Here is a 10819-nt window from a genome sequence, read left to right on the forward strand (position 1 = left end):
TAGTTAATATTTTATGTCTTCAATCTTTAAATAGTATACTTAAAACTTGTGTTTCTTGTTCCCTCAACTTCAAGGAGTATCTCTTGACTCCCTACTTGGTTAGCTAGATATATTAGCATCCAACTTTTCCTTTCTCCTCCCCACCATCTACTTCTCAATGTCGGTCAGCTGTACCTTTAATTTAATTTAATTTAATTTTTTTAGAGATTTTATTTATTTATTTGAGAGAGAGAGAAAGCACATAAGAGGAGGGAGGGTCAGAGGGAGAAGCAGACTCCCCGCCAAGCAGGGAGCCCGAAGCGGAACTCATGACCTGAGCTGAAGGCAGTTGCCAACCAACTGAGCCACCCAGGTGCCCCTATACCTTTAATTTTACATGGTAAATGTTGTTAATATTTATAGTCTCTTTTGTAACCATATTTAAGTCTTTGTGATTTGACTGTAGGTTGGTTCTAAAAATGGAAACAAAAAATAACATTTACATTACAATAACTTCAGTCTGTCTCCTTTCCCCCTCTGTCCTTTCCTGGATTTGAATCTCTAAATCTGGGACATGAATCCCAGTGAGGGGGAGATGAGTAAACCAACAGGGTAACAAAGGCACAGAGGAAGAGCAGGTCAATTAGAGGTGCCCATCTAGAACTAGAAGTCTCCCAGAAGGCCAGTGCTATGAGGGACTCGTAGCACCTTCCAGGAAGGAGGAGGGTCAGGTTTGAGCTGTGCTAAGAGGGATGAGAGAGATTTAGGTTTGTGGAAGGACCATGTAGGTGGGAAAGTTTAGGGGTTACTTAGGGTACAGTCACCAGTCTGGCCAGCAGGTTGTGTGAAGGCGAGTAATACATCAAGGAGCTGGGAAAGCAGGTTGGGTCAGAATTGTGGAGAGTGCTAAGTAGGAGGCTGGTTACTAATTTAGATGACTTTACTTTTCATGTTAATTTCCCAGAATGTTTACTGAGGTGGTCCCTCTGAGGTGGAGTGGTTCACTGGGTCTCTGGGAAGCACAATTGGAAGGGGGAATGTGGAATGAGAACTGCTGAAAAGAATTTAAAGATGGTGGGGACAGGGCTTGACAATCAGTGTAGGGTAGAAACTTAGAGCTTCTAGAAATGAAGAAGGAAAGGGGAGATCAAGCCTTAACTATGTACAGTGAACTGAGTGCCTGTTAGAAGGCCCAACAGATTACTCTCAGTGTTCCAAAAAGGCCCAGGGATGAGGGTTGACATAGATTTCTCTTTAGTTACTCCACATGCCCACCTATAACCTGTGAAAGTGACCTTATTTGGAAATAGGGCCTTTCTAGATACAGTTGAAACGAGGTCATACAGTGCAGGCTCGTAAATCCAAAGACTGGTGCCCTTATGAGGAGAGGGGGACTTGGACAGTAACACAGACGCACACCCGCAGGGAAGATGGCATGTGACGAGGTAGAAGGTGGGATGATGCAGCGATGGTGGGCAGCGATGACAGGATTGCTGGCAACCACCAGTAGCCAAGAGGCAAGACGGGATTCTTCCCTAGAGCCTTTAGAGGAGCCAACAACACCTTGATTTCAGACTTCTATCCCCCGGAACTATGAGAGAATAAAGTTCTGTTGTTTTAAGCCATGCAGTTTATGGTAATTCGTTGCAGCGTCCCTAGGAAACAAATACAACTACCTAATACCCTGTCAAGTAGTCATTCATTCATTTAACATCTTTTCAGATTTATCATCTGTTTATAATGCATCTAGCTCTGTTTAGATAAAATGAAAAGACTGAGCTGGTCTCTGGCCTCTTGGAGCTCACTATTAGACTAGTCTATGACTCTTGCCTCCCTGAATCTATGGAATATGAAAGTTCAGATGGACCCTAAATATTACTTTCCACATTTACCCCACACTCAGAATGATTGAATCTCCAAAACTAGTTTCTAGTCTTTGCTTATAATTTCTAAGAATGAGGAGCTCACTCCGCCTAGAATTTCCCTTTTACCTCTATAGAGTTTAACTCTTAGAAAGTTCTTCTCTATTCTGAAATAAAGTCTGAGTCCTGATAACATTTCCCTATTGATCGTGGTTTTCCTTACCAAGGTAACAGAGAGCAAATTTGATCTTTCTTCCCCAAGAGAGCTTATTACTAATTTGAGGACAGTGGTCATATACATGTCTTGATGCACCTTCAGTTCTAGATAATACTTCTTTCACCAGGAGGTCCTTCTCTGTGAGAAAGCCCTCTGTCTGCTTAATAACAGCAGTAATAGTCCTAGCTGTCATTTAAAAGGCTTACTATCTATTAAGCGTCATGCTAAGCGCTTGGCATACATTATCTAATTTGATCCTTAAAAGATTTTTATGAGGAAATTACTATTACCTCTCATTTAATAGATGAGGAAACTGAGGGTATGGGAGGATGAGGAATGTGCACAAAGTCATGCAGCTAGACAAGTGTTGGAGCAAGGATTTTTATCAGATCAGATCCTGGACCCATGTTCTGATCCATCACACTGTTCCCCATTGCCTGAGAACCTGAGGGTATCTTGGAAAACCCTTACCTTACCCTAAGCCTGCCTTTGTCTGTCTGGCTGCAGGAAGGACCATCAGAATGTTCCACCTGTGCAGTACAGGGAACTGCGGGCCTTGCTTGAAGCCATGCTGAGCCGCTGTGCAGATTTTTCCCAGACCCCACTGAATAGGAAGCCCCTGGTCAGTACACTGCATGCAGCCTGTTTCTTCTGGAGATCATGCTATAATGTGTTTTAAGAAGATAATTGTCTTAACCTTTGTATGCCTCTTTATAACTTTTTCTCATGCACACATATCTATAATGAGATGTTATTTTTCTCCCCTAATGGCAGAACTGTGAAGCTTAATAATTGTTGTCCTCATCTTTGCAGATTTGGAAACTGAAGCCACAGGGTTACTTTTTCTCTAAGGTCCCAAACTAGCAAGTATCTGAGTTTGTATAGTAAATCCTAGGGTGTTTGTACCCAAACCTACTATGCTATACCACTTTGTCTTTTATATCATCCCGGCAGTTACGGTAAACATGCTCACAAAATTATGTAAGGCTGGATTCGTTAGAATCTTCGAAAGAATCTGACCAATGTGCAATGTGTTGTAATTGTTGGCTTTTAATGGTCCATGGACTTAAAATATCAGAAAGGATATGGGTAATGTGAATGCTGGTTATATCTTTCAAAATTAACTTTGGAAACTAAGCTTATCACACCTGATGGGGTGGGATTTTCGTGTGTTTTGGAGCAACTGATATGGGCATTAGAGCAGTGAGGCTAATGTCCACCAGCCTGTGACTGCTTTCGGCATATAATAGAACAAGAGCCAGTCCTGTGGTTCACAGGGAGATAGATAGTTAATGTTCCCCCTTCTGCCATTTTTAAAAGAGCTATTAGATGACTGGATTTTCGAGGATATAACCACGATCTCCTGAAAAGTGTTAGGTTTATGGGAACACCAGACTCCAGTGGGGGAGGAAGAGGCCTGTGGTCCTCCAGGCACAGATTGGGACACAGAATAGGTACTGGACTAATAGATGCCCCTCTCTCCTTCTTACTGCAGGGCCATGCCTCCAGTAGAGATTCAGAGAAGGCCATTCTTCGAAGGGGGAAGTTCCTCCTGAGCACTCTGGAGGGATTTAGAAATGCCTGCAGGTAAGGGACTAACCCTCTGTGGTCTGAGGCAGTATTATGGAGGGTTGGGGTGCAAAAGAATCAGACTAAGGATGGAGTTCTAGAAGGAATAGTTGATTTCTGATGCTTTGCTGCATAGTGAGAGCACTTTGGCTGGGGCAGAGGTTGGGGATGTGTGTGTATGGAGGGGTGTGTAGAGAAGGTTTGAAGAAGAGGAGCTAGAGTAGGAGGTTTCCAAAGATTCCCTCCTGGTGAAGTTTTTGTTACCATACAATGAGTTTCTGTCTCATTCAGCTTTGTTCCTCTTGCCAAATAATGAACCCCTATAGGTGTTTGCTGAATGCTTGTTGGACTAATTTAGTTCACAGTAACAAATGTTTTTTGAATCTACTCTGTGTCAGGCCTGTGGCTAGACAGTGGGAGTAGAAAGATAAGATCAGATTGACTCCTGCCCACAGGAGCCCACAGTCTCTGGGGAAGAGGCAGTTTTGTATATATATGTGGAATTCATTAGTTGTCACAAATCTGGGGAAGGCATTCCTGGTAGAGAGAGCAGCATCTGTGAAGGCAAAGAGACGTGAAACAGCAAGTAGCATGGTACGTTCAGGGAAGTACATGTAGTAGGGTAGAACAGTCATGTGTTATGGGAGAGGGGGTGGGGAGCACACAGCTGAAGGGGTAGCCAAGGACCAGGTCCTCTATCACTGAGGCCTCTTGAATTTTCTCCAGATCTGCTGATGGGAAAGGCAGGTCTGGAGAACCCTGAGCGCAGGCATCCCTCTGGGAGGATGCTTCTAACCTTTGTGTTGTATAGGTCGTGTGTATACTTACACATTGATTTCTTAGGTTGGCTGTGGAATTCCAGAGTGAGCCTTCAGCCCAGGAGAACCCATTTACAGCTCCCAGTGCTGAGAAGGAAGACACTTTGGAGGCCTTCTCAGAATTTCTTCTCAGTGCCTGTGACTCCCTTTGTATCCCCCTGGTGATGGTAGGTTCCCCTGAGCTACAGATAGCATGAAGTTTGGGCAGAAGGATGTGAGACTGAGCCAGGCCGAGAGACACAAGGCAGCGAGTACTCAACTGGACCTTCTGAGGATCTCAGTGGTGTTGTTCTTCAGACACTTTTCCTTTGGTTTTAAAAACAAAGTGTGGGGGCTCCTGGCTGGCTCAGTTGGTGGAGTGTACGACTCTTGGCCTTGGGTTGTGGGTTCGAGCCCCATGTTGGATGTAGAAATTACTTAAAAATTTTTTTAAAAATCTTTAAAAAAAACAAAAAACAAACCCCAAAACTCTGAAGTGTGGTGTTTCATTGTACACTAACAGAGGCCTCTCAAGAAAAAGTAGAAAGCAGTAATAGTAAAATAATAAATAGATAGTGTTTATGGAGTGATAAATGCTTCATATTCATTACCTAATTTATCATCCCAGTGACTGTGTGAGATGGGTGCTATAATTATCCCATTTTAAAGACGAGGTTGTCATGTTCTAATAGTTGTGAAGCAAGTGCACGACAGTGCTGAGATTTGAACCCATGTGTCTTTATGATTAGTAAAGAACAGTGGTGAATGTCTATGACTCAGGCTTCACTAAGGAACACACATGTATTTTGTAAAATGAGATTTGGCCGCTCTGAAGAGAGACCTGGTCTGGAAGAGCTTCACTTTGAGTTGACTTGAGATGGAGGTGGTAGGAAGAGCTGGATCCAGAACGGCTGACTGCTTGGTTGATTTTGGGTGAGTCCTGTCCTCTTGGAGGTTTGGACATCTTGAGTGCCTTTTAGTCAGGGCACCTCCAAACACCTACTGGGAACAGTAGGTGGCAGCAGGCATAGAACCAGGCATCCTCCGGTTCTGGAGGCATAGACCTCTTGGAAGAAGGCTTTGAGGCAGCATGCCAGGGTCTTCAGGTGGGTAACAGTCAGGAGCCATGGGCTGCATGCGTGCTCTGATTGGCACTCACTAGCAGTAACACTTGGGCAGTTCATGTTGGTTTCCTCATCTGCTCTGCCCTCTTCCTAGACTTATAAATTGTTAGAGTCAGATCTAGAACTGGATGATAGAATTATATTATTCTTGCTTTCTACTTTTCTGTATTTTATACATTTTCTTTAATGAGCATGTATTCCCTTTATAAATAAAAACATTTTTTTTTGTTTAAAAACCAAAGGAAAGGTATCTATAAGAACCATGTCTCTGAGATCCCAGCTTTTACAGGTAGGGAACTGAGACCCTGAGAGGGGAGGGGATAATGGAAGGGCACACAGTGGCTTGTGCAGAGCTTGATCTGGAACCCAGGTTTGTCTCCTCTTAATCCAGAGCTCTGTCTGGTACGTCAGGCCGCCTCATGACTGGGGTGTTCAGAGGTCACATGAAAAATAAATGTGAAGATAGTTTGTAAACTATATGATTATTACTGATGGCTATAGTCACAGAAACTTGAGTGTCAGGGAGGGGTGCCTGGCTGGCTCAGTCAGTAGAGCATGTGACTCTTGATTTTAGGGTTATAAGTTCAAGCCCTATGTTGGGTGTGGAGCCTACTTAAAAAAAAAACTAAAACTTGAGTGTCACGCTGCATTATAGTTTAGAAAGTACTTTTTACACATCAGATCTCATGTTTCTGGGAGCTCGGTCTTGTTGTTATTACTGTTTTATTCCTTTTGGTACAGAGATCCAGAGAGGTAATGTGTCTTACACAACTTATTAAGTGGCAGATAAAAGCCTTGGATGCAGGCTTGTTACTTCAGGTTCTCTAGCTTTTCTTGTGCCCTTCAAGTGAAAGGTGTTAGTCTGTTGTTGTAGATTTGATGCCAATTTTGCTGATGCTTTCTTCTTCGGAGGCTCAGTCCTGGTGGGCTGTGTTCTCCCTCCTGGTTCTTTGCAGAGGCACTCAGAGCAGGCCACCCACCCAAACTTGATGGAAGTTTTCTTGTCGATTCTACACAACCTCTTTGTCATCGTTCCCCACATGAAGGAGAAGTTCTCCAAGAAGCTCGGTAGGCAGCAGGCAAGTGTGGAAGTCGGGAGGGAGGCAGGTGCTCACAGTATTCAAAGAGAGCATAACCTGTGGGCAGGAGGTTTATGTAATCACTCAGAGTCAATATCCATATTCTGCCCAGTGTTGGGTAGAAGGGAATACCATCCAACAACCAGAGGTACTTAAAGTAAGTTCTCAAATTTATTGATACTTCCCTGAGAATGTCAAGGAGTTCCAGTTCAGAGCCCCCAACACATGTCTTTCCACATTGCTCTCCATACTTGATATTCCCTCAGACCTCACAAGATGTTTAGCATCTCTGACTCCTGAGTGCTGAATGTCAGAAGTACCCCCAGTCATTGTGACACCTGAAAAACGTCCCACATACTTCCAGATGCCTTCTGGCGGGGGGGATGGCACTCCATGTGAAAGCCGCTGTCTAGCTGTACACCGAACTGCCTTCTTAAAATTGAACCCTAGTGGCTCTCGACTCCCTCAGCCTTTTCCAGGCCTTCTTGCATCTATTTATTTTCTTTTCTCACTAGTCATTTTTTCCTCTCAAGGGTAAACCTTCCTTTCTCACTTCTCCAATTGTTAACCCTGTAAATACTTCAATCTGCAGAATTAGCCCAGGAGTCAGAGTTAGAGTCTCTTTTATTTTCCTTAGAAAGTATTAGTGATGGTGAGAATGGGAAGGGGGAACAGCCAAAAACAGAAAGGGAGGAGAGAGAGGTAGTAATAAATAACTAATGGCGACTAACATTTATTACACTCTTACTATTGTCAGATACTGTTTGTGAGAGATAGAGAGCAAGAGCACAAGCTAGGAGGAGAGCCAGAGGGGGAAGCTGACTCCCCGCTGATGAGGGAGCCTGATGCAGGGCTCGATCCTAGGACCCTGGGATCATGACCTGAGCCAAAGACAGACGCTTCACCGACTGAGCCACCCAGGCACCCCTAGATACTGTTTTTTTTAAAAGATTTATTTATTTATTTTAGAGCATGCGCAAGCAGGAGGAAGGGTAGAGGGAGAGGGAGACAAGCAGACTCCTCACTGAGCAGGGAGCCTGTAGGTCTTGATCCCAGGACCCTGAGATCATGACCTGAGCTGAAATCAAGAGTCAGATGCTCAACCGACTGAGCTACTCAGGAACCCGTCAGATACTGTTTTAAGTGCTTTATATGTATTAATTCATTTAGTTCCCAGAAAAACTCTAGAACGTATGTACTATGATTATCTTCATTCTATGGAAGAGCATACTGAAACTCAGAGAGGTTGAGTAACTTGCCCAAGATTGCACTGGAAGTGGTGTACCCAGGATTCAAACTCAGGGAATCTGGCTCTGGGGCCTGCTTCTGCTTTCTGAATCTGTATGCAATGCTTGCCTCTTATCATTATCATTTAAAGCCTTGCCTTTTATTCCTCTCACATAGCTTATAGTGGAAGGTTTACCACAGAGAAGTAGCCAGGGTTCAGTCATGCAGGGCTTTGTTGGTCATGTGAGGAATTTGGACTTTATCCTAGGAGCTTTGAGTCTTAAAGAAGAGGAGTGATAGGCTCAGATTTCTGTTTTAGAAATATCCTTTTTGGTTTGGTGTGAACCATGAGTTAGAGGGATGCAAGGCTGGAGAAAATAGTTCAAACTCTTGCATTAGCTCAGGTTGGTGATAGGAACTAAGGCAGTGTTAGGGGGTGTGCAACAGTTGGATATGGGGCAAGAAGAGGGAAGAGCTCAGGGTAATGCCTTGGGTTGTGGCTGCCATCTAGGTGGATGGTGGTGATTTTTATTGAGAGGAGTCTCACTAGAAGAGGATTTGATTTGGGAAGGCAGGGGAGGATGCGATCAGTATGTGCCAGGATTGAGTATATAATAAGTCTGGTTTAAACTGCTCTCTGCTTTCTTCCCACTTCTCCCAAGCTTCATCATCTTTCATACGACTAACCCTGGAACTGAAGGCCAGGTTCTGCAGCAACCTGAGGTATGTATGGTCTCAGGCAAAATCAGTGGCCAAGGAGCCAGTGTCCTTGACTGGACAAGTGGAAATTTCTGACTGGTATGGTTTAGTCAGAGGACCATGAGGGGATTGACACAGTGTCAGAATTGCTCAGCAGCTGGTGATATGAACTGGACGTGCTTCTGTAGCTTTTATTTAATCTGGTTCTGCTGAGACATTTATTCCACGTGATACTTGGATGGGCACCTGTTATGTCAAAACCGGAAAGGCTCTTGGTAATCATTTGTCTAAAACCTCATTTTACAAATGGGGAAATGGAAGCCCTAGACGGTAATGAAAAGAAGTGTCCACCGAGAGTCATGTTCTAGTTGCTGCCAGCCCAGCATTTCCAGAGGAGAAACTCTTTTTTTTTTTTTTTTTAAAGATTTTATTTATTTATTTGACAGAGACACAGCGAGAGAGGGAACACAAGCAGAGGGGGTGGGAGAGGGAGAAGCAGGCTTCCTGCGGAGCAGGGAGCCCGATGTGGGGCTTGATCCCAGGACCTTGGGATCATGACCTGAGCCGAAGGCAGACGCTTAACAACTGAGCCACCCAGGCACCCTGAGGAGAAACTCTCTTGTTCAAAGTAGATCCTTCAGTCTCTGTCTTGTTACGTTTCTAGAGTAGTCTTCTTTTCCTTTCCCATTTATGATTTGCCACCTGTCTCTGCATTTACTTGACAGATCCCATTTGTTACTGCCTACAGCCTGCGAGGTGACCACAATGCAGTGTCTAGGTCTCCTTGCATATTGTTGAATAGAACACCCAGTCTTCAGGAGGGGATACAAATACAGGGATCCATCTGGATTCAAAGTCACAATTTTGGATGTTTGTAGTTCTCCTTGACTACCTGTCTTGGGTTCAGTAGCTTCCCTTTTTTCCTAGTACTTCCAAGCCCTTTCCTGGCCTAGGAGCACTTGTATTTATTTGTTTGTATGTTTTGTTAAGTTGGAGTTCAGTAGCCCTCCTTGATTTATTTTTTCAGTTTTAAATTTTTGTGAATGCCTATGTGCTAAGTTTTAGCTGTGGCAACAGGTTCCATATTAATTATTCACAGCTACCTCCAGAACTCTTCTTCCAGGGCCATGGTTAGAATTTCATTGGGCTCTGGCACAAGGCAGTGGCGCCCCAGTATATGGCAGGGATAATGCTGTCCAGCCAAAGTCGCAATGTCCTCTCTTGTTCTCTCTTCCTTTCCACCCTCTAAGTCACTCAGCCCTAAACCAGGTATGTTCCAGTTTCCTCTTCTACATGAGCCTCAACCTCCTCTCAGCTCCAGAGAAGACAGGACCACCTTCCCAGGAAGGTAAGACGCTGCAGCTTGACCACTCGTCAGGTCCGTGGTGATCTTTTTACAGTCTGGATGCCTTTGTTGATAGGCTGGGTAGTGAGTTAGTATCGTAATAATTATAACCTCTTTTCTAGAAGCTGCCCAGAGGAACCATGAAATCATGGAGTGGTGGGACTAGAGGTTAACACCTAGGGAGATGAGATAATAGAATCAGAAAACAATAGAATCCAAGGTTACTGGACCCTTAGACTCAAAGGGTTGAGAAAGACTCCAAAGCTTACCAAGCCCAGTTCCTCATCCTGGCCATCTCTGTAACATCCCTTACGCCAGACCTTTCACTCTTTGCTTGTTACTTTGAGAGACTTCTGCTCAAAATACTTGGAATGGCCTGTTCCATTCCTTTGTTTCTTCAAGAAATATTTCTTGAGCATCCATCTACTCTGTGCCAGACTCTTTCCAGGTGCTGGTGATACAGTTCCAAAGTCTTGAACTCAGGGAATGAGAGCGGGAGACAAGAAACACATAGATACGATGTCAGAAATGAATAGGTGCTATGAAAACAATAAGACTGGGCAAAGGGATGGAGGATGATGGAGGGAGAAGATGCACATTGGCTAGGTGGTCAGGGAAGGTCTCTGTGCAGAGCCGGAGTGTTAGCAGAGGTCTGAGTAAGATGAAGGAAGCACATGCAGAGCCTAGGCAGGGGGAACAGCAGATGGAAGGCCGAGAGCTGAAGTTCTTCCCTCTGTTGAATAGTCATTGAGCTCCTCCTCCATTCCAGGGAGGCCTCAGTGCTGCTGTGGATACGGTGGTAATTATGACATGTTCTCTGCCCCCCCCCCCAGAGTTCCTCTATCCTAGACCTCTTTTAGTATAACATAAAACAATTTAATCATTGTTTTATTCATTCATTCAGCAAATACGATACCTTCT

General features: G+C 44.2%; 1 protein-coding gene across 1 annotated transcript in view; it reads left to right on the top strand.

Moving 5' to 3' along the window:
- MEI1 (meiotic double-stranded break formation protein 1) overlaps positions 1-10819 on the top strand; it is a 71849-nt gene that overhangs the window by 19218 nt on the left and 41812 nt on the right. The window contains exons 12-17 of the mRNA XM_028115438.2: positions 2566-2680; positions 3554-3645; positions 4471-4612; positions 6505-6616; positions 8517-8577; positions 9804-9901. Coding sequence (XP_027971239.1) covers positions 2566-2680; positions 3554-3645; positions 4471-4612; positions 6505-6616; positions 8517-8577; positions 9804-9901 — 620 coding nt within the window. The remainder of the gene's footprint in view (positions 1-2565; positions 2681-3553; positions 3646-4470; positions 4613-6504; positions 6617-8516; positions 8578-9803; positions 9902-10819) is intronic.

This window comes from Eumetopias jubatus, unplaced genomic scaffold, assembly GCF_037043125.1.
Source record: "Eumetopias jubatus isolate StellerSeaLion01/CBP00866 unplaced genomic scaffold, mEumJub1_p1.0 scaffold_8, whole genome shotgun sequence".
In the NCBI taxonomy this organism is placed as follows: Eukaryota; Metazoa; Chordata; class Mammalia; order Carnivora; family Otariidae; genus Eumetopias; species Eumetopias jubatus.